The sequence below is a fragment of the Rosa rugosa genome, chromosome 2, assembly GCF_958449725.1.
Source record: "Rosa rugosa chromosome 2, drRosRugo1.1, whole genome shotgun sequence".
Taxonomy (NCBI): Eukaryota; Viridiplantae; Streptophyta; class Magnoliopsida; order Rosales; family Rosaceae; genus Rosa; species Rosa rugosa.
In genome coordinates this window covers 26,775,661-26,800,000 of record NC_084821.1, presented here as the reverse complement: position 1 = coordinate 26,800,000, position 24,340 = coordinate 26,775,661, and the positions used below count along the sequence as shown (strand labels likewise).

Genomic DNA, 24,340 nt, shown 5'->3' with positions numbered 1-24,340 from the left:
AATTTTATCTAAATTTTTGGATAAGATTATAACGAATGAAATGCTGACACGTGTTCTTATCAAGTTATCATATTTGTATGAAAAATATCAATAAATAGACCGATCTTTGCACTCCATACACACATAATCCGACCTTAACATACCTTCACCTTTTTCTTATCTCTAGCATTACACATTTCCTCAATTTCCCTCATTTCAAAGAATAAGTTGTGGGAAAAAATTCGACGGTCTATGGATGAAGATGATGGCCACCAACGCTATTGTGATTGCAGCAGTTGTAGAAGAATCTACAAATCAAACTCGAAGACGCGGTTCTCATCCGGGTCGTGCACTAAAATGAAGAGAGACTTAGAGAAGAAAGGGGCAAAAATTTGATGGCCGACAACTTTGTCGAACGACCAATGTTCAAAGATTGGGAGTTCCGAACACGTTACAGGATGAGTCTCAATATCTTCACACGTATATCTACTGACCTTTGCTAGTATGATTGTTACTTTGTTCAAAAGTTAGATGTTATTGGGAAAGTCGGACTACTTCCGGAGCAGAAGATGACATATTCCTTGCGAATGCTTGCTTACGGTGTTGGGGCATATCAATGTGCTGAGTATTGTCGAATGACGAAATCCATCTCCATCGTAGCCCTTCAGCAATTTACACGAGGAATTGTTAATCTGTACTCAACAGAATACCTCCGCACTCCTAATGCGGTCGACCTCAGACGACTTCTTGCCAAAGCTGAGAGGAGAGGTTTTTCGGGAATGATTGGGAGCATTGACTGTATGCATTGGCAATGGAAGAATTGTCCTTTTGGTTGGGCTGGAGAATATAGTGGTAGAAAACATATCCCCACTCACGATCTCAACGTCCTGGTAAAGTCCCTGTTGTTTGACAAGCTTACCGCCGATAGAGCACCTCATATCCAATTCCAAGTGAATAACAGAATTCACAATTTAAGTTACTATCTCGCTGATGGTATTTATCCTCGATTGGTGACTTTCTTGAAAACTGTTTGAAATCCTACACGCCCCAAGGAAATCGAGTTTGCAAAGGCGCAAGAGGGGTATAGGAAGGATGTGGAAAGATGTTTTAGTATATTATAGTCACGCTTTGGTATTGTTAGAGGAGCTGCTCGTGGGTGGGATAAAGAGGGCCTTCGATACTGATATGCTAAAAGTAGCATCCAACTTAACCCTGTAAAATATCATCGTTACTATACGGTAAATAGAGATCGTTCAAATCCGGGGATTGAGGGTACACCTGTCATTGTAAAACAATTAAAGAATTAATAAAAATACAAAGTATAATATTTACAAAAATAAACAAGGGATATATACAAGCTAACGAAACAAGGAGGGTTTTAACATTATGATTTCGAAAATTAAAATAAATAAAAGAAAGAAAATGTAAAAACATATATACAAGAGGGAAACGTAAGAAACAAAGATCGATCAAAACCAATTCCATGTAATCAAACTCGATTCAAACCCTATAATTGATCATCTAAGTCATGAGAAAGAAGTTGATCATGTGAAACATTCGAAAAATATGATTTCCCATATTTTACTTTCCTTTACTAATTAATCTAAGTGAAAGCACTTAAACTAATCCTATTAAACGTGCAATCAAAGTCTAGAGAGCTAGCTAATCAACACATGTTCAATGCAAGAAGCATAGAGAAAGGATATCAACTTGAGTGCACAACCTAGTACGAATAAGTTCATCTATTTGCAATCCTCTTCAATTGAATTCGACTTTTGTCCAAAACCTTTACTACTTTTGATTTAGGGTTACAAAACTATTAGGTGAATTGTTAACCTAAATCTAGCACCAATTACATGCAAATCCTGTAAGTTTCGAACCAAATAAGATCAACATATAAAAGATATAAATCACACAAATTCAATCGAACAAACTCACATAAGCAACTTAGAATCACAATTATAAGAATTCGAAATCTTTATTTAAACATAGAATTGGGCTTAAACTTTGCCCTAAACGTTTATGTTAACTAGAAACAAATTCATACGAAATCAAACAAGGAAACCAAAATGTTACAAGGAAAAAGAATGAATTACACCGTGAATGGAGATGGAGATGGAGAGCTTGAAACGTTGGAATCTTGAATCTTGGAAGCAAGTCTTCAAAGCTTTCATGGCTCAAGGTGGATGATGGAGATGAATCTTCACGGCTCCTTCTTCTTCTTCCTCTCCTTGCTTGAAAACACGGAACTTGTAACTAGAGAATGGAGAGAGAGAGCTTTGACGTTGTGGGAATTTTCTGAGGGGAGAATGGTGTGGAAAACGTCTAGCACTAGGGGGTATATATAGGGAACGACCAAGCTTCATGAATCTTCTTTTATTTTCCCAAAGAATTATCTTGTAATGCCACACAGTTTCGACCAATCACGTAGTGCCATGTCAGCTTTGTTGTGTCATCTAACCAATCAAAAAACTTTAAAATAAAGTCCATAATCCTTTAATATATTTATGCCGAATTTCCAAGGATTTTTCTCTGATTTTTCTCTTTAATTTCGGCCAAAATACATTGAGGGAATGTAGGAACGAATCTGGACTTATTTTGAACCTTATCTTGTTGCACACACTTCACCCTTCCTTGAAATTCTCCCTAGCTTATCTCCAACGTCATCTCTTGATCTTTTCTTGATTTTCACGTTGTCTCCATGATCTTCTCTTGATAATTCACGGCAATTAAAGATTTATTCTCCAAAAATCCCTCTTTGATGTTCACAAAACCCTAAATCCAATGGGCTTCCTCCATTTGCCGAAAATCCAAATTAATCCAGAAGATTCTTGGGCTTCCATGCGTCGTCTCCAAGCCATAAGGTCTCTTCTCTCAACGCTATTTTTCTTCATTTTTCCGATCATGCTTCTTGGTTGGCTCAGGAGTCTTGCTTGACAAAGTTTCCTCTTCTGAAAAGGATTTCCTGGTTGAATCAGGATTTCCTGGCTGGACCAGGAAAACTTCATTTATTCTTTTCAGCTCATTCTGGCGGCCCTTGTGCCTTGTCCTAGCCTTCTCCAACGTTTCCTAGCTTTTCTTCATCTTTTGAGCTCATTTCAGCTTCGTTTGCTCCATGGAACCTAAAAATAGAAACTTTTATTAAAATTACTAAAAATAGAAACTTTCTAAAAATAGAAACTTTCCTAAAGAAGAAGGATTTATTTAAGGAAATAACTAAGTAAATATGAGGAAATAACATTTAAAACGTCGCATTAAAATGCTCCTATCAGATACATCATGTTGACTTGTATTATATTACACAACATGATTGTTGAGGATGAACGACCTGAAGACAGCGATGATGAGTTGGAGTATGATGATGAAGAGGATAACAATATGAGGACCAGGATTGCTGAGGTATGGAAGGGACCCACTAGTAGAGACTTTGATCCTGTTGGTAGAGATGGTCATAATATGAACGGATTCATGGACCGATACCAACAAATTAGATCTAAGTACACTCACTAGAACCTTCAGGAAGATCTCATTAAGCACTTTTGGGAAGTAAAAGGCAACAGGCGTATCTAGCACTTTTGTGTGTTTTTCATTTAGTTTTTATGTTTTTAATTATGTTTGTGTGCTTTTCATTTGTAAGTGTATTATTGCTTGAGAACTTCCTTCCAATGTACCCACATATTCAAATAAATTTTCATTTCATCAATCTAATCTTACATAAGTGAAAAACCAAGCATTGCAATCATAACAATACAATTATTTAAAATATATAACTCCCTAATTTTTCTCATCCTCATCTTCATTAGGAATCAAATTTGTGTTTGAGGGGTCATCCATATGGTTGGGGTTGGTGGATTCACCAGAAGAGAAATGTGGTGAAAGGACTCCACCGGTGAATGGTGGTTATGGGAAGCCACCGGCGAAAGGAGGTTGCGGATAGTATCCACCAGTGAAAGGAGATTGTTGATAGTATCCATCGGTAAAAGGTGTTTGTGGATAATATCCACCGGTGAATGGTGGTTGTGGGAAGTTTGATCCACTGGTTGCATCTTCATCTTCTTTCTCCGCTATCTTTTTTTGCTTTCTTTGCCAATATTTTTTTTGGTTGGCATCATCTTACTTGTGTTCATCTCCATAATTCGCTCTTCCCTCTCTTGAATTTTAAATGCCTAGTTTCGCATATCCATTTACAAGCGTATATAATCTCGTTGTTGTTGGTCATAGAGATTTCGAGCATATTCCTCATCGCATTTCTCCTTGGCCGATAGTATTGATGTTTGGTTGATTGCTATAGTCTCCACAGCGGGTATCAGAGGACTGGAATCATTAGATGCCTTCTTTCCTTTCCGAATAGCTTCTTTGGCAGTCTTTTGTCACGCCCCGAATTTCGAATAAAGATATATGAATCCAAAACGCAATAACTTAACCAACTTCTCGAAATTGCAAAGAAATTTTTTCAATTTAATCTAAACAATAACAATAGTCCAAAAGCATACTCTTAATAAAGACTCAAACACTCGAGTTGAATTACGAATATAAACGCTCACTAAGAGCATAATACGAACAACATTTAATAACAAAAATATGTTAAGAACCTAAACTGCTGCACTACGCCTCGAACTCAACCCAGGTGGTCCTGTCCTGCAGGAATAACCGCTACACCGTGGAATAGTGCACCGGGATTGCAAACAACAAACCCGGTAAGCTTGTGAATCTCGTATGAGTAAACTCAAATAACCACAATTGTACTCACAAATAAACTAGATAAAACAATAATCCCTGCATAGGGTTACATTATATGCATGAGGGGAGGCTAGGTGCAAAAACATGTGCTCTTATTTATCTCATTGATCAAAGTCTCTATTTTATTTTATTTTTATTAGCATAGTTTATTTTTGTGTAACTTATTTTACTTTATAGAAATTAAAATCAACAAAGCCGATTCACCACTTTACCATAGTAAATATCATTATTGATATTTTTGGCTTCCAAAGGGCCGAGACTATTAATTTGTAAAAAGATAGACTTGCATGTGTTTTCTAGGTTTATTTTCACGGTGATCAAGCTAGGGTAGAGTTACTCAATCCCTTGGGTACGATACTCTTACTTTTTCGCTTTATTAAAACTTGACCTCCTATACTTGGGAGTTGGGCACATCATCCATAAATTGCATACACATTCGTACTTGAGGATGTCAACCAACAGCCCTTGGACAAAACATTGTAACATCCAAAAGAACAAGGTATAAAGGGACAAGGCCCACAACACCCGCCAGCAAAGATGGAGCATTATTAGACAAAATATAACAAACAAGCATAAGGTTTGGGCCCAAAACAAAGCCCAGATCAAAGACCACTCAAACCCTAGCCAAGCTCCAACCTGCAGCAGCCACCACGCCTCCACCACGTTTGCAAGAACCTGGCCGGCACCACCAGTGATACGCTAAAAGTAAGCACGTAATTTAACCCTGCAAAATGTAGTTGTCAGTATAGAATAAGTAGGGATCGTTCAAACCGGGGATTGAGGGTACACTTGTAATTGTAAAAATAAATAAAGAATTAATAAAAGTACAAAAGTATTATTTACAAAAATAAAACAAAGAATAAAAATATATACAAGTAAACACAAATAAGGGGGTTTTAGAATAATTAAATCAAAACTTAAATAAATAAAATAAAGAAAATGTAAAAACATATATACAAGGGTGGAACGCAAGGAACAAATATCAAAACCACAATCATATGAATGAAATCCAATTACAATTCCTATAGTTGATTTTCTATGTCATGAGAAAGAAGTTGACCATGTGAAACGTTAGAAAGCAAATGATTTCTCATATTTTACTTTCCTTCAATATTTAATCTAAGTGAAAGCACCTAAATTAAACCTATTGAACATGCAATCATAGTCTAGAAAGCTAGCTACTCAAGAACACATTCAACGCATGAAGAACAAAGAAAAGATGTCAACCAAAGTGCACAACCTAGTATGAAAAAGTTCATCTATTTGCAATCCTCCTTAATTGATTTCGACTTTTGTCCAAAGCCTTTACTACTTAAATCTAGCTCCAATTACATGCATATATCCTAAGTTGGCCACCAAAGAACATAAACATGCAAAAGTTTTCTGTAATCCAAAATGAATCAAGCAATCTCACATAAGCAACATAGAAATCAACATATAAAATTCACAACGTTATTTCAAAACATATAAACGGGCTTTAAACTTGGCCCTTAACGTCATGTTAACTAGAATTCATAACTCTACGAATCAAACAAAGGAAAGCAAAAGAAAATATGAAATACACCGTGAAAGATGGATGACAAGCCTTGAGACGAAGAACTTGAAGATCCTTGAAAGCAAGCAACCTTCTAGGGACGGCACAAGGGTGGATGGCGGCTAGGATCTTGATGTATTGCATGACTTCTTCTCCTCATTGGTTGAGACGCAGAGCTTCTGAAGACTAGAGAATGGAAAGAATTTTTCTGATGTTTATTTTCTGAGGGAGAGAGGTGTGTTTTGAATTGTGTGAGAAGTGGTGTAGAGAATGCTCCTATTTATAGGAGGATGGCAACTTAGTCTCCAAGTCTTCAAGATTGATCCACACAGCATTAACCAATCAAATAATGCCACGTCAGCTCTGCTATGTCATCCAACCAATCAAAAAGCTCCAAAATCAATCCCTAATATTTTGTTGCTGAATTTTCCATGATTTAATCTGATTTTATTCACAATTTTCGGCCAAATGTCTAGGCATGAACCTAGACAATGTATCCGGACGCATTTTGGACCTTTTCTCCCTTAAATCTCTCCATGGCTTTATCCTTAACATCCTCCCCTTGATTTTCACTTGATTTTCACATTAAAATTGCAGATTTTAATTCCTTAATTTCGGCCAACATATCTTGAGGGAATTGAGGAATGAATCTGGACTTGTTTTGAGCCTTATCTTGTTGCAAAATCCCTTGAAACTCTCCCTTGATTTTCTCAACGTAATCTCCTTGATTTCCAATGCAAAAATCAGATTTAATCTCCCATAATATCTTCAAGCCATGTGATCTCTTAATGTCTTCAGGTTTCCTAGCCTCATCAGGATTCCTGCGTTGACTGAGATTCCTAGTTGGACCAGGAATACTCCATTTCTTCATTTCAGCTCATTTCCTTGTCATTTTCTCCGGTGTACCTAGAAAATAGAAACTAAATTAAAATTTATTTATTTAAGGAAATAACTAAGTAAAATATGAGGAAATAACTATTAAAACATCGCATTAAAATGCTCCTATCAAATTCCCCCACACTTTACTTTTGCTAGTCCCTTAGCAAAATCAAAACAAAGAAATTAAAAACAAAGACTCAAACTCAACGAAATTTAAAGAAAGAAAGACTCAAACGTTACAATATACAAAGACTCTATTGCCCTTTAACATTTTGTCTCAGAAATCTCTTACTTTCACAACATCAAGATTAGCACTCAACCAAGAATCAATATTTAGGCATTCGAGACACTACACCAATTTTTCAATCAGACAACACATATCAGACGACAGCAAACATTTTAACTGTCGTCTAAAATAATCAGACAACAGCAAAAAAATATATGTCGTCTGAATTTTCGAATCCAACGACAGTCATTACTTGGCTCTTGTGCAATTACTTTTCAGACAATGGTTGATATAATAGATGTTGTCTGAATGGATCAATTCAGACAACAGTTATTATTTCAATGTTCTCCAAGGTTTATTCAGACAATGGTTGATTTTTGATGTTGTCTGATTGTTCAATCACACAACTGTTATTCATTGTCTGTTGTGCAATAACTTTTAAGTCAATACTTGCTAAAAGATACTGTCTGATTTGGTTTCACACAACTGTTTTTATTCATCTGTTGTCACATTATCTTCAGACAATGCACCATAAATGCTGTTGTCTGAAGTTAGATTCCCCCCGTATCCCTAAAAAACTTTTGTTAAAATTTTTGCGGGAATCACAAAAACGCGGAGCGGTGAACTTAAAATTAAAACAGTTGAAGGTGGGAACAAACATTTTAATTCCCACACTTGGATATAATTTCCCACACTTGCATTTACTCCCCAAACCCTAACCGAGCACAACTCATTTTCTCCCAACTCTCCTCTTCATCCTTCCCCGCCTCCGACCAGCACTTTTCTCTCTTCTCTTTCTCTCTCGCTTCCTTGTCCTTCCAAACCCTACTCTCTCTCACTCTCTCTCTCTCTCTCTCTCTCTCTCTCTCTCTCTCTCTCTCTCAGTTTCTAGTTCACCAACCTCGAGAAAATCGAGAGCTCAGCGGCTCCGATTCATTTCGCAGAGACCGAGGGATTCGAGGTCGGAGATTTCCCGATGGTGAGTTTGAATTCGGAATTGGTGCGGAAGCTGGAGTCGGCGCTTGGGGTTTCGCTGGGAGGCTCGGTGACTGACATGGCGGTGGTGATAGCGATGACTTCAATTGAGTCGATAATTGGGTTTTTGGTGGTGCTGTGGCGGAGATCGTCTGATAAGACTAGTCGGGTGGTGAAGCAGCTGGTGGTGCCGCTTAAGGAGGAGGAAGATGAGTTTGAGGTTGCGTCGGGCAAGACTAGGGTGACTATTTTCTCTGGGACTCAGACCGGCACCGCTGAAGGTTTCGCCAAGGTTGACCTTTTTTATTTGTGGCTAAATTTTACTGTTCCTGTGTTTTACTTGTTTCAATTCCAATTTTTGCTATCGAATTAGGTAAGTCTGAGGTTTGTGGGGTTAATTGAGTGGATTGAATCTTTGGTAAAATGTTGTTGCATTCGGTAAAATGATAGTAGTTTCTGTTTATTGATTTAAGCTTAGGATTTTCTTGACACCTGGATATAGTTTGTATGTGTCTGTAATGATTTACTGCTTTTGAATTTTGGTGTCTGAGGTGAGATAGATGGCAATGTTTCTAGATTGTTTTAGACCAGAGATATGGTAATATAAACTTCTGGAGAATTGGAAATGGAATGCTAAACAATTAAATTTTAACTTTTGAACTTGTAGAGATCGAACTGATAAGAGCTATAGATTTAAGTGAGCAGCATGAAATATACAACTGTTGTGGTTATTTTTTCTTTGTTATATGTGGAACTTTCATGCGAGGTATTATCTAAGTTGTCAATTCAAAAGCTCATAATGTTTATGTGTTCTTTTCGATGTTGTAAACAGGATTGGTGGATCTGGTATGGATCTCAGAAGCAAAGCAAGGGTAAATAACATTTCTGCAGTTTATCTTGGTTACTTTATTGTGGTTTGATTAATTGATTGAGTGAATAATATTTTTTTTTGGGTGTGTGAAGACTCTGCCAGGACCTGTTAGGAGAGGCAACAATATCTTGGTGGGTTAAATTTATCCCCTGTTCTTGATAGAATAACTGGACAAGAATCCAGAAATAGTAAGAAAGTAATAGCTTGTGGTGGGTTAAATTTATCCCCTGTTCAAAATATAAGATCTACTTCTACTATATTGAGGCCGAGTAGCTATCTGATTATCTCTTGTGTTAATTGATATATGATTAGCTATATGATTGTGTTAATTGATATATGATTAGCTATATGATTGTCTGGGTTTACTACTTTACTATATGAGTGTCTCGTGTTAATTGATATGTCATCATTATAATAATAGTTATGTTAATTGAGTGTTAATTGATATGCCATCATTATAATAGTTGTGTTAATTGAGTGATTGTCTCTTGTGTATGAGTCAAGTACTGATCATTTTGAGCTGCAGGGGAGAGAAATCAAAATAGGAGATTTTTTTTTTCTTTTGGTAAGCTGCACATTAGGAATTTGAGCTTTTAGATACATGCATAATGTATAATGTATAATGGCCTTTTGGTTGGGGGCAGTAGGGATCTTTTCGCGTCCTTGGCTCATTGTCTTTCGAAATATGCCGAAGGCCATCCCTTTGTCATTTTTAAATCAAAATCCCAAGTGTCCTAGATTTTGACTCTCTCTTCTGTCTCTATATATAAAGCCCTTCATTTTGTTGCTATGAACTGTATTAGGTTCATTATTGATGAACTGAGTAGTATTATGAAGTCTTGGTTGGTGGTATCTAGGATTTTTATGAATTTCATGTTGTTTTAAGGCTCTCATGGACCTTGTTCTGTTTTATGGCTCTCATGGACCTTGTTCTGTTTTAAGGCTCTCATACATTGCTCTGTATCATTGACTGAATATGTTGCTCTGTATCATTGCTCTGTATCATTGAATTGCAGACAAGATTTGAAGGTACAAGATTTCAAGATTGTTGCTCTGTATCATTGACTGAATATGTTGCTCTGTATCATTGCTTTGTATATGTTGCAAATCTCAACAATATTCTCGCATTGTATGTCCAGGTACTGGATGCAAAGCCTCTTTTGAAGGAGGCCCTTCAAGCCGAAGTTGGACTGCCAGTGGACAGGGACATCCCATTAATAGGCTTCATTGGTAGGCTAGAGGAGTAGAAAGGTTCAGATATTCTAGTGGAAGCCATTCCAGAATTGGCATGAGAGAATTTGCAAATAATAATCCTTGTAAGTATTGTTTGGATTTACTCTCTTTAATGTGACGACAAAAATTTATGTCGCAAGGCTTACGCCTTATGCCTCAAGGCTGCAAATCTCAACAATATGTAACATGCTTGTTGGATTGAATTGTCCTTAACATCTGGTTTTGGAGCAGACCAAATATTTCAACTCTTCTACTCCGCTAGAAATCTTTGCCAAAAATTGACTGTTGGGATAATTGGCTAGTACAATATGTTGTACTTTCAGCTGTTGTTTAGTCCAATGTATTATTCTTAGTATATAGCCTATTCACTCATCTCTACATTACTATATGCAGGTTCTTACCCTGCGAGAAACTCAATTGTAAGTCACCTATATTCATTAAGATTGATTTGCCTCCTACCAAGTGTACTGATGGCTCATGAATATATGGCACAATTGTGTAGTGTTTAATAGCTGTAGGTTTACATTTGTTGGTATGTTCTGTTCTACCATTGTTGGTCTATGCCATTTCACATTTGTATGATTGGTCCGGTTAAATACTGTGCTCTATATAGAAACAATGAACTATAAAGTAGTAAGAAGATTTAAAAGTGTACATAAGAAGATTTAAATTCCATAAACTTATGCTTTGCTAGTTGATGTTGTAAATAGGACTATCTTAGCAGGTAGAACAGAGTAAATTCTTGTAAGAACTCTAATTTGCATTTGATTAATTGAACGCCTTTATCTCTAATATTTCTACAATTTCTTTACAGCTTCTTAAGATATATAATACTAATATATAATGTATTCACTCATCTCTACATTATTATATGCAGGTTCTTACCGAGGGTAAACAAAAGGATGTACTTAAAGCTGCCGGTGCATTGTTTTCACATATTTGTGAGGTTTAGGCAAGGTTAATGTGCATCACATTTATGGACAAGTATCGTGGGGGTTAATGTTGGGATAGAATGACTTTGTTGGATATATGGATGAATGTATCGAATCTTTACATAAATAAATGTGTTTTGGGTTTTCATTTGGATCCCATATATGCAGAATGTAGGTCTTTTGAATGTCTCTCGGACCATTCTATTCCAGCTAAAAACTATTGTCCAATAATTGATCATCATAAAATGCCTAACAAAAACTGTTGTATGAGTCCTCTAACTATAATACTTTAAGGACTAAAAGAACGAGAAAGTCATTGTCCAGCAAAACAACAAACAATGGTTTTGTTTAGAAATCTATAGTATCAATAATAGATAGACAATGGGATTTGCAAGTACATATTGTCTGATCAAGCCTTCAGACAACAGCAAGCATATAAGCCCCTGTTGTCTGGCACAGCCTTCAGACAACAGTAAGTATATAAGCTGCTGTTGTTCTTCGTGGTATTCAGACAACAGACATGATAGTAGCTGCTGTTGTACTAAACTTTATCAGACAACAGTAAATATATAAGCTGCTGTTGTTCTTCGTGGTATTCAGACAACAGACATGATAGTAGTTGCTGTTGTACTCAACTTTATCAGACGACAGTTTTCTGGTATTGTCTGATTATGTATCAGACGGCATTGAGATAGACAACAGCAATGCCTATAATCAGACGACAGTGAAAAACTGTCGTCTGATTGAAAAATTGGTGTAGTGAGAGTTAATTAAAACACATGATCCACACATACACAAGTAGGACTTGGTTGTAACAATGGTGATGGGGTGGAGCTCAGCATGTTTCAGACAAGTATGATCCATATCCTCACAAGGTATATCCACTCTTTCTTCTCTCAGATCAAGGCAATGCTTAAAAGCTTATAATCACTCAATTATATGTGAGAGAACATATTTTAAGGCAATCAAATAGCTCACATATATAAGAAACGAAAAGCACTTTGTGAATATAATTTTTTTCAAAAGATCTCATGAAGGATATCAACTACTTGCACGAATGGACCCAAGCCATACGTTCAACTCTTATAACTCATCTCCACAGATCAAATGATGTCTCATCTTAAGGATCAAAAAGGTCTTATAAAGGGTTGTAATGGGGCCAAGGCTCAAGGTTTTAAAGAAACGAAAGGTATGGACTTTCACAAAGTATCCTAAAAACCTAGTAGAGCTCATGTAGATGTAGAGAAACTTCTAGAAATCCACCAAGGCATACAAACTTCACATCCCATAGAGGCAAAATAAAAGGACCTAATGTCTTCATGTTGGGCCTAAATTTCATTCTAAACTTCCCTTAAACTAGTGAACTGGACAAAGACCAAATTTTTCAATAGTGGGCCTTCAATTCAAAACAAACTTCATATTACCAAGTATGGGGACTAAAATCCATAAACATTTTTTTTTCTTCCTTTTTCTTTTCTTTTTCCCCTTTCTTTTTCACGGCTTTCACATAATTTTTTTTTCTTATTTTCATGGACAAGTCTACCCCCACACTTGAACTTTCACATCTTCTCAATCTTCATCCTTGCCACCAAATCCATATAGTAAGTCTCAAAAGATAGCTCCACTAAGTTTTTAGAACAAAGGGTAGGATTGTAACTATACTAAGGTTCAGGGGTTAAGGATTTTAAGGGTGATGAAAGAAAAGGCTTAATGTAGGCTCAAAGGGGTTTATCTAAGGGGTCCCACGACGGGCACAAATGGGGACACAGGCTTATTTGGCAATGGTGGTAATTCCTAGGGTGCCTCTATCCTTTCCAGAATCAGGGACATGTATTGATAAAAGTCTCAACAAGCATAAGAGTGAATTCTAGCATTCTATAGTCCATTGAACTTAATCTATGGCAAGCAATCAATCAAATGAAAGAATAATGAGATCATCAAAACATCGCCAAGAAAATAAGAATATATTTTTCATTTATCACTCCAAGAAAAAGGGACATGGGCTCAAATATCTCACATAGATTTTTATGAATCAAAACTCATCTTAACATGCTCATATTCTGTACCAAGGTCACGAAATCCATATCCACTACATATGCATACATTTTTCATATATCTCAATTAACCAAAAATATCATTTAAAATCATCTCAATATTGTGATCCTCTCTTAGCCATAATTTCAGAGATATAAGCTCATCCTAGACAGTTGAAAGGGCATCCTGTGACTCAAAAACCAGAAACAAAAACAATTTTTTTTTTATATTTTTCAATTTTTTTGTATTTTTCAATATATAGGACTCAAGACAAAAGTATAAATCCCTTCCCCCACACTTAAATATTGCATTGTCCTCAATGTAATCAATTAAAAGCATGCAATGAAACAAATAAGCATAGATAGAAGGCATTTATGAAAACAAATCCTAAAATAAAAACAAAAAAGAAAAATTAAAAAAAAAAATAGGGAAAGAGAAAGCAAATCTGCATTTGTAGACTCCTCCACAGCTGCTTCTGAATTGGGTTGCCTCCCAAGCAGCGCTTGGGACCGTACCTCCATTAAATACAATTAGTGACTACAATTAACAAAAAAATACAAAATATAAACAAGTAACTATGAATTACAAACTACAAGTATAATTAACAAGTTAAGTACACAAGTGAGTAAGTTAGTACATAAGACACAAGTTAAGTATAGAAGTGAGTATAAAAGGTGAAAAGTATTTTACAAGTGTTTCAACACTTGGGTACGGGAACAGGGAGTCTCGATGTGCAATGGGACTGAAACAGCTACCCTTTTTCAAGACTATGTTTTATCCAATATACCTTAGTGTATCACAACATTTTCTTTTGTTACAAATATTATTGATATCGAATCAAATTCCAAGTGGTAAATCAAGTGGACGTGTGGCCCAAGTATAGTCGCCTAGACACAAACTCCCTTTCAAATCCTTTGGGCAACCTTACTGAAATGGCCAGGTGGGGGAGGACGAACACGAGAGGAAAAATCCATTTTGGCATGAGCTACTCCCACACAGTGGTTTAGGCCCATTTGGAAGCACTTCTGGATTTAAAAACCCGTCATGAACGTTGTCCCCTTCCTAGACACCATCCCACATAGGCTATACTTACTAAGATGAAAAATGTTATAAGTGTGAAGACAGTTCAACAAGTGTTAATAAAGGCCGCCCTCAACCTTAAGGGACCTCAACTAGGTACCAATAAGGGGTTTCGGCCAATATTAACAAAAGAGACTTCACCTATTCCATTCAATTTACAACTTACAATTAAAACTCGTATTCAACAATATAAAAAAACAACCTAGTTAATTTAAACTAAGTCTCAAACAATTTATATACAGCAATTATAAACAAAAACAAGTGATTTTTCAATCCCCGGCAACGGCGCCAAAAATTGATAGCTCTAAAAGTAAGCGCGCAATTTAACCCTGCAAAATGTAGTTGTCAGTATAGAATAAGTAGGGATCGTTCAAACGGGGGATTGAGGGTACACTTGCAATTGTAAAAATAAATAAAGAATTAATAAAAGTACAAAAGTATTATTTACAAAAATAAAACAAAGAATAAAAATATATACAAGTAAACACAAATAAGGGGGTTTTAGAATAATTAAATCAAAACTTAAATAAATAAAATAAAGAAAATGTAAAAACATATATACAAGGGTGGAACGCAAGGAACAAATATCAAAACCACAATCATATGAATGAAATCCAATTACAATTCCTATAGTTGATTTTCTATGTCATGAGAAAGAAGTTGACCATGTGAAACGTTAGAAAGCAAACGATTTCCCCTAAACGATTTCCCCGCAACTGTCCTCGCGGCCTCGCGACATCCTCGCAGCAGTCGCATCCTCGCAGCGGCCCCGCAACTGTCCTCGCGACATCCTCGTAGCGACCCTGCAGTATCACTGCACAACCCAACCAACATCTTTTCCGGTCAAGAATTCCGGCATCTTTTCAAGGTAAACTTTTCTAAAAGTTCCTGTTTTTGAAGTTTTTCAATTTCTTCTTTTTCTCGGGGACTTCCAACATCCCTTCTTCTACCCCCCTTTCTTCTTCATAGGGGAGACCAATAGCCGAACTGTGGGGGTTCGTGCTCACTCCAAGCTTGGAGCTTGTAGAGTCCTCCAAACTTAGAGTTTGTTGAGAAGAAAACGATCAACCACATACATCGTCGTTTCGATCTAATCCAAAAACCCCTCTTGGAATCGGATTTTCTTGGAAGCGACTACGCTCAGAAAATCCCTAATTTCTTGGAAGCGACTCCGCTCAGAAATTTTATAGTAGTTCGTGGTAGCCTTCTTCGCTCCGAAACTAACCCTATTTTCTTGTTGTTTTTCAGGATGAGTAACCTGAACAAGTTGAGCTTCGCTCCACTAGAGACAACAGGCGCTGGATACCACAAGTGGGTCCGTGATGTGCGCCAGCATCTTAAGGCTGATGGGATCCTGAGTACGATCCAAGAGCCAAGTCAGGACGTGCGTACTCCTCAACAAGCTGCTGCTTTTGAAGCAAATAGAGCTACGAGAGAGGCGAATGAAGCTAAAGCCATCATTCTCATGACAAGGCACATGAATGACGCGCTCCAAAATGAGTACCTTCATGAGGAAGACCCAAGAAGACTATGGGTAGAACTCGAGCAGCGTTTTGGCAACGTCTGTGATTCCCTGCTTCCAGACTTAGAAGTGAGATGGCATAGCCTCCGCTTCTGTGATTTCAAGTCTGTACTTGACTACAATTCAGAAGCACTTTGTATCAAGTCTATGATGGAATTCTGTGGACAGAACACCACTGATACGATGTTGATCGAGAAAACTCTCTCCACCTTCCCCGTCTCTGCATTGATGATAGCCAAAAACTACCGGATTGATGTCAATGCTAGACGCATCACAAGATTTCATGAGCTAATTGGTGCCTTGAACGTAGCTGAAAAACACGACAACATACTTGTGAATAACTATAACTCTAGACCCGTGGAAACCAAGTCAAATCCGGAGTCTAATTATAGTCGTGCCTCCAAGGGAGGACGCAAGGAGCGAAACCCTAAGAATAGGGATAATTCTGGACGTTCTGGTCCATATTCTCGCCCTAAAGAGGAAGGAAACCGCCAAGATAGGCGTGCACGGTACCGTGGAGGTAAACGTGTGAAGAGAGAGAGAGGCCAAGCCTCCGGTTATGGTGGTAACGCCACCAAAGGCAATAATCGTCCTCATAATGCTCCCAGAGCGCCTCGATCAAGGGAGCCTGACCATAATGATGCTTGTCTCAGGTGTGGATCAAGTGGACATTGGGCAAAGAAGTGTACTGCATCCCAGAACGTTGCAAACGCATACAAGATGTATCGTGAAGCAAGGGAGGCAAATTACATGGAACAAGAAGATCAAGATGGTGATCTCGATCTAAGGGTGGAAGACTACAAGGATCAAGACCCAGAAACTGGCGATTTTGATTAAGTCTTTTTATTTTCCAAGAGATGTAGGCAATTGCCATATTGATTAAAGAAACGATGATGTAATTCCGTTTGGCTTATTAATAAAAGTTGAGTTCTTTTCTTTATGACTCCTTTTTAATTACGAGCTTTTCTTTTAGGAATGGATGAACTTCAATCACTACTAGAATTTTGGTCTTAGACATCGGCCAGAAACCGATGTTAAAAAAAAAATCATCTGATGTCTTAGTGGGTGATGTTAAAGATCAGGAAATCCCAGACATCGGTTTTAAGCCGATGTTAAAAATGACTTTGGACATCAGTTTCTTGTAAGATCCTGATGTATAAAATGACTATAGACATCGTTTGATTTATAAAAAACTGATTTCATATCCTACTATGACATCGTTTTACATAAGAAAGTGATTTATATATCAGTATTAGACATATGTTCTATAGATAGAACTGATGTCATGAGTCATTTATAACATCAGTTTGTTATTTCAAATTGTTGTGTCTTCATTCTTTTTGCTTCAATTTCTAGTTTAGAAGTGACTACTAAATCAGTTTCTACACTAGAAAAGTATCACAATGAGAATACTAGTGGTAAGCAAAAGAAAATTCTCATTAATATTATTGATAAAAACAGTACAAAGAGTAGGGAGAAGGGGACATATGGCCTAAACTTCTCCATATACAATAGCAAAAGAAAAGAACAAGATTAAAGTCTCCTAAATAAACCATATGAAGATAAGTTGCTCTGTTTGTAGATACAATAAAAAGAAAAGGAGAAAAAAATATATTGATTTGAGTAAGGAAAAGACATACGCAACCCATATGAATCACCAAAACAGCAGAGAAAAGAAATAAGAGGCAACTGCAAAGCAAAGCCTCAGAATAACAGTTGAAGACCAACTAACAATTGCCACTCACCAGGCTAGAATAACCACACTGTGGAACACAGAATGATTGAATGGCAATACGACCAACACAAGAAATGTTGCTACTTGAAACTTTTTTTTTTGGTCTACTTCACTAAAGATTGAACCTTTACTTTGAACTAAGCTCACGGTCGGTTTGGTAGTACACAACATCCCCAGAGTCACTGACGTAATGGTCTTTTTTCAAGCTTGTTATAAAACTTCCGAGTAGGTGGAACGGTAGAGGTCCTGATTTTTCGGCTCTCTGTAATATTTCCCAAACACCGGCTTGGCCGCCTCTGTCTACAAGTTCAAGAAGCAAAGCATCAACAACCTGCAGGTATGTGTATTAATTCTAATTAAATTCACGTTGGTACTTACTGCTTCAACTAAATGGTAGTGAGGGCGGGATTTGAGGAAAAAGATGATGGACCACATGGGTTCCAATATCGTGATGGATGTTATTGATCAATCCGTAATCATGATCAAGTGTTGTGAGCCCTCCCCTCAGATAACTCCATTCCTACCAAAACATTTGGAAGAAATTTCAAAACCTTGAAACTTTGAAAGAGCTATATGACTAGCTTAAACAAGACTAGATGAAAAGTATCCAGAGAAATTAGTTCCTTGTTGTGGTATGATATGGAAGACAATCCCTATCATGAATGCAACAGTTTTGTACCTTTCCACGATACCACGGTAACTTGTCTTCGTGACCATGATGGTGCAAGTAGGTCACTAAATCCAACCACATGACAAATACCTAACATTAAAGCAGAAATCAAATATAAATTTTCTTTTATTGGATTAGTAGTTTAGTACATGACAAACACCTAACATTGAAACAGAGTCCTACTTTGATTGGATTGGTAAAAGCAATCCTACTTGTAGAGTAGAGTGTAAACCAATATGAAATTAAAGATGTAGAATTTACCCAGTAGGGAATTCCATAGAGCTTAAGCATTTGAATAGGACCAATCACAAATGATAATCTCACAAGCAAAGCAGACATGGCTATCCAACATACAGTGGAAGTGATCACATCTTTCTTCTCATTGGGGACAAAGAGGTCGCTGCTTGGCTCAAAATGAGAACCAGTCTTTCCTGGACTTCTATTCCACTGCAGAAAACCAATAATAATCAGCTACTAATTTCATGAATTTTCTGGGCCGGATTAACATTCAAGCACTCAAAACTTACAAGGTAGAAAGGGTATGCAAGCAAGGGAAAAGGCAAAGTGAACCGCAACATTTTTGTTGTTTTATCCAAAGTTCTGTAAATTCTCTCAGACAACTACAAGAATGCAACTTTATCATCTTCAAACAAATAAAGAAACCCAGGATGCCTCAAGAAAAGCAGAACAAGAACATTGAATTCATAAAAAAAAAAATTAAAAAAAAAAACAAGAAAAAAGACGAACCGGATGCCATGATTCATCAGTCTCAACATGTTCATGGTTTTGATGGTGAGTCCTGTGGCTAATTCTCCTACACAATTTCATCATCATTTCACACTTTAATGCATCTTATGCTAATGCTGATCAAACACATGAAAACAAAACTCATAATGACAAAACAGTTTATCAATCATCACTAACATACCATCCATGATAGGGTACAAGTATGGAAGAATGCAATAGATGTCCAACCACACTATTTAGCTTTGGATTGTTCGAAAAGCTTCCATGTCCACTACACAATCCAAAACCACACAAACAATGAACATCACCACCACACAAAAATTTACAAAAAAAAAAAAAAATCTTTCAAACACCAAAACAACAAATACAAATTAGGGGAGTGATTAGAGCTTACCAATCATGACCAAGAACAAAGAGAGCCCAAAACATGGTCCCCTGAGCAACCCAATACAGAGGCCAAACATACCACTTGTTCACATAAACGCAGCCGCAGCCAACCCAAAAACCACCAACACATCCCTAACCACATAGCTCATGGACCTCCATGGGTCCTTAACCCAACAATGCTTTGGGATTGCCGCTCTAACATCACCCAATTTGAACGGTGGAGGTGAACCCGGATCGAATTCAATCTCTTCTTCATCTCCATTAACGCCATTGACTCTCATTCTCTCTGCGGACAATACTAAATAACTCTCAATCCATTCTTCCTCTCAATCATTGCAATATTCATTACCCGAAAAGCATGAAATCAGCTAAAACTAAAGTTCGGAAGTTGAAAAACAGAAGCAAAATAGAGACACTCTGTAATCCATAGTAAATTCCCAATTCAAAACTAAGCAATGACTAAATTAGGCTTAAAGATTAAATCTTTATCATCAAAAACATAATCAAAGGGCTCCACTACTACTCACAATTAACCGAAATGTGATGGGAAAGCTGATTTCCGGATCCCACCCGTTTTCCAAATACTCTGACCCGTCACTCTTCTTCGCGCTCGAACCCGATGTTCTTTTGTCAGGCACTTCGCCACAAAATCATGAAACACTAGAGACCTGCAAAAGAAGATGGCCCAAATTCGTAAGATGTTCAAGAGCATCTGAGCATGATCTGTCACAGTGAAATTGAGATTACACTAGCACAATTCCTAAATAGCATTGAAATTGAGATTAAGCAAACCCATACCAGCAGGCTTCCTTCAGATCCTCCTTGGATTTCTTTGCCTGAAAAACAGAATGAACCCTATCATTGGTTCCGACCAAGTCCAAGTACTCAAGAGTGAAAATTGATAAAGGCCCAAAGATTTAAGAGGATGGATTAGCTGAATTTTTTACCTCTAAGTTTACTTGAGACCAGAGTTCAGACGAGAGAGAAGAGAGAAGCACAGACGAGAGAGAGGGAAAGGAGAGAGAAAGTGGATCTGGAGGAATCTCTCTCCTCTGTCACCGATCTCTGACCACCGGGGTGGACTCATCGTAGCCACCATCTTCTTCGCCTTCGCCTTCCTCCGACGAGTCAACGCCAGGCTACACCTCCGAGATGAGCCGGCCACAAAGAAATCTCTGCGAATTCATTTTCTAGGGTTGTGTGGTTTTGGTTATATTGGAGGGGAGGGGGACTGGGGGAGAGAGATAGACAGAGGGAGAGAGAGAGCGTGAGCGGGAGGGAAAGGAGAAGAGGGACAGGTTTCGGGGAAGAGCGCGAGAGAGAAAATGGGTCGCAAGTTTTATGTGCAAAGGTTGGAGATAAAGTGAGTGAACTAAAGTGGGAAAATTTTGTCGCCGCCCGCGTTTTTAAAAATTTTGGAAATCAAAATATGGACATCAGTCAACAGTAATAAACAATGTTAATTATATAAATAGAAATCGAATTTTCAGAAATCGATGTTAAAAATAATTTTTTACATCGCGTGAATTCCTCACCGATGTAATTGTCGTGATGTCTAAGAGTAAAATTCTAGTAGTGAATGTCTTGCGGATAGTGCGACTACGCACACCATTCTACGACATAGGCAATTATTCTTGGAGATGTTGCCTACATATTCATCTGTGACTACGATGGCTGGGCCATCAGGTTTAGTTCAAGGACATGGAATGGCCCATTTCCTTTTGCCTAATGGCACCTTGATTAAAGTCACTGAAGCTCTCTACGCTCCTAAGGCAAATCAAACCTTATTGAGCTTTAAAGATATTAGAGCCAACGGATTCCATGCGGAAACGCATAGTGAGAACGGAATAGAATTCCTTTGCATTACCTCTAATGATTGCGGAAGAAAGCGCATCTTACAGAAGCTTATGTGTCAATCTAGTGGACTTTATGTCACTACAATTCGACCTATTGAACCCAATAATGTCATAAGAGAAGATCTCTTGGATTCAGACACATATTGGCTTTGGCATGACCGACTAGGACATCCTGGTCGTGATATGATGCTCCGTATACTAAAGACTTCACACGGACATCCATTCTTCAGAGTGAGAAGAAGCAAGAATCGAAAATTGATTCCAGGACTTAGCAAGACCGCAACAATTGCAGCATCTGGCGCTGCAGCCGTCTTGGGGCACCATAGGACCGCCCAAGTCCCATGTGATGACGCCATCAATGGCGCCAACCATGAGCATGACGCCATGGTTGTTCCTCCCAATGACCATGACGCCATAAACTAAAATTCCCATGGCTCGAATGCCATGATGGGAGATGTAGTCACACATTTTGCTTCTAATAGCGCTACAGTCGCTCAGGCCCAACCAAAATCCTCCTTGGTTGCTTCTAAGGCCCCTCGCTCTTTCTGCAAAGCTTGTTCCTTCGGGAAATTAGGACCGAGACCGTCCTACGCAAAGGATCCCAAAATACTCATTCCGTTCTTACAGAGAATCCAAGGGGATATCTGTGAACCAATTCAACCATCATGTAGACCTTTTAAATACTTTATGGTATTGGTTGATGCGTCGACACGCTGGTCACATGTCGCACTGTTGTCCACTCGAAAGGCTGCTTATGCTAAACTCCTCGCCCAGATTATTCGTCTACGGGCTCACTACCCTGACCATCCTATTAAGTCAATTCGACTTGATAATGCTGGAGAGTTTACATCGAAAACATTCGATGACTATTGCATGTCACTGGGGATTGATGTAGAGCATCCAGTTCCCCATGTTCATACCCAAAATGGTCTCGCAGAAGCCGCTATCAAACGACTACAGATGATAGCATGGACATTGGTTATGCGCACCAATCTCCCTGTTTCTGCTTGGGGATATGCAATATTGCATGCAGCGACGCTAATTCGTCTACGACCCACTGCCACCCAATCTTACTCTGCGTTACAGCTAGTGACTGGGTACGAGCCTGATATCTCGCACTTACGCATTTTTGGGTGTGCCATTTATGTGCCTATTACGCTGCCACAACATACTAAGATGGGTCCACAACGACGAATGGGCATTTATGTTGGATATGAATCTCCAACGATTGTCCGCTACCTTGAACCCTTGACAGGCGATCTCTTTACATCTAGATTTGCGGATTGTCACTTTGATGAGACAGTCTTCCCATCGTTAGGGGGAGATAAGAACACATATGTTCAACAGGAACGACAGGAATTGTCGTGGTCTGTCCCCACTATGTCTCATCTCGATCCCCGTACCGCACAGTCCGAACTTGAAGTGCTAAGAATAATCGAGCTCCAGAACGTAGTAGACACTCTGCCTGATGCGTTTTCTGATGTTGCCAAAGTGACGAGATCACACATACCTGCTGCAAACGTGCCTGCAAGGATCGATGTCCCAAATACTGGACATCACGCCTCTCCTGTGACACCAGGAGATGGCGCCATTGCCCAACATGGCAATGATGTGGCATCTATGGCCGTAGGTCCCGCAAGGAAGCGCGGCAGACCGATTGGTTCGAAGGATACTCGCCCTAGAAAGAGAGCGAATGAGGCACAAACAAATCCTTTGATCATCGATACTCAAAATCCGTCCCATGAGAATGTTCCGGATTATGGTTATGTCCAAGAGACATCATTGGGGGACGCCTCAATGTCAGAACCTATCCCTGAGAACGTAGAGATCTCTGTTAATTACACTAGTGTACATGGGACGTGGGAAAGAAACTCCATCATCATTGATGATGTATTCGCGTATTCAGTGGCGCGTGAGATTATTGAGACCGATGACACCGAACCACGCTCCGTTGATGAATGCCAACGTAGAGCTGATTGGCCAAAGTGGAAAGATGCGATCCAGGCAGAACTTGATTCTCTAGCGAAAAGAAAGGTATTCGGACCAGTTGTGCCAATACCGCCCAACACCAAACCAGTTGGTCACAAATGGGTATTCGTTAGAAAGCGTAATGAGAAAAACGAGATTGTAAGGTACAAAGCTCGCCTTGTGGCGCAAGGTTTCTCACAACGCCCTGGAATCGACTACGAGGAGACCTATTCTCCCGTAATGGACGTCATAACGTTCCGCTACCTTGTCAGTTTGGTAGTTTCCGAAAAACTGAACATGCAGCTTATGGATGTGGTTACTGCGTATCTATATGGGGATCTAGATACAGAGATATACATGAAGATTCCAGACGGAATTCAGTTACCCAAATCAAGTGGCTCTAAACCACGGAGCGCGTTTGCGATTAGATTGAAACGCTCACTATATGGATTGAAACAATCCGGACGGATGTGGTATAACCGTCTAAGTGACTACTTGATTGGAAAGGGATATGTCAACAATGAACTATGCCCATGTGTGTTCATAAAAAGGACAAGTTCCGGATTTGCAATAGTAGCGGTTTATGTCGATGACATGAACATAATTGGCACCCTTAAAGAGTTAAGGGAAACCGCTGAACACTTGAAATCCGAGTTTGAGATGAAAGATCTTGGGAAACACGGTTTTGCCTCGGTTTAGAACTTGAGCACCGTAGAGATGGTATCCTGATTCATCAATCAGCTTATACCCAAAAGATGCTTAGGCGTTTCAACACTGACAAGATTAAGCCTTCAAGCACCCCAATGGTCGTCCGTAGTCTTGATCCAAGGAAGGATCAATTTCGTCCAAAAGATGACGATGAAGAAGTGCTAGAGGCAGAAGTGCCCTACCTAAGTGCAATAGGCGCATTATTGTACTTAGCACAATGCACAAGACCGGATATCTTATTCGCTGTGAACTTACTAGCTAGAT

At 38.5% G+C, this 24,340-nt stretch overlaps 1 protein-coding gene, 1 long non-coding RNA gene and 1 pseudogene across 3 annotated transcripts; 1 reads left to right on the top strand and 2 right to left on the bottom strand.

Moving 5' to 3' along the window:
- Positions 1-5,069: 5,069 nt before the first annotated feature.
- LOC133734699 (uncharacterized) lies at positions 5,070-6,807 on the bottom strand. The gene is made up of 2 exons (XR_009858522.1): positions 6,282-6,807; positions 5,070-5,443 (listed from the first exon to the last, which is right to left on the bottom strand). It is a non-coding gene; the product is annotated as an uncharacterized LOC133734699 (long non-coding RNA).
- Positions 6,808-8,072: 1,265 nt separating this feature from the next.
- LOC133728322 (NADPH--cytochrome P450 reductase-like) lies at positions 8,073-11,511 on the top strand. Of its 2 annotated transcripts, XM_062155735.1 has the most exons (4): positions 8,073-8,625; positions 9,166-9,205; positions 10,831-10,856; positions 11,315-11,511. In XM_062155735.1, the coding sequence occupies exons 1-4, from the start codon at positions 8,335-8,337 to the stop codon at positions 11,387-11,389; spliced, it is 432 nt and encodes a 143-aa protein (XP_062011719.1). In that variant the 5' UTR covers positions 8,073-8,334; the 3' UTR covers positions 11,390-11,511. The 2 variants fall into 2 exon arrangements, with proteins under 2 accessions (XP_062011719.1, XP_062011720.1); XM_062155736.1 differs by lacking the exon at positions 10,831-10,856.
- A 5,913-nt stretch (positions 11,512-17,424) lies between these two features.
- Positions 17,425-20,898, bottom strand: LOC133734496 (temperature-sensitive sn-2 acyl-lipid omega-3 desaturase (ferredoxin), chloroplastic-like; annotated as a pseudogene).
- Between the last annotated feature and the right edge of the window lie 3,442 nt (positions 20,899-24,340).

What these genes read in the sequence shown, in the direction of transcription:
- LOC133728322 (XM_062155735.1), top strand. Translation starts at nt 8,335, where the DNA reads ATGGTGAGTTTGAATTCGGAATTGGTGCGGAAGCTGGAGTCGGCGCTT. An exon ending in ATCTCAGAAGCAAAGCAAGG is followed by an intron (nt 9,206 to 10,830) that starts GTAAATAACATT and finishes TACTATATGCAG; the next exon opens with GTTCTTACCCTGCGAGAAAC. An exon ending in ACCCTGCGAGAAACTCAATT is followed by an intron (nt 10,857 to 11,314) that starts GTAAGTCACCTA and finishes TATTATATGCAG; the next exon opens with GTTCTTACCGAGGGTAAACA.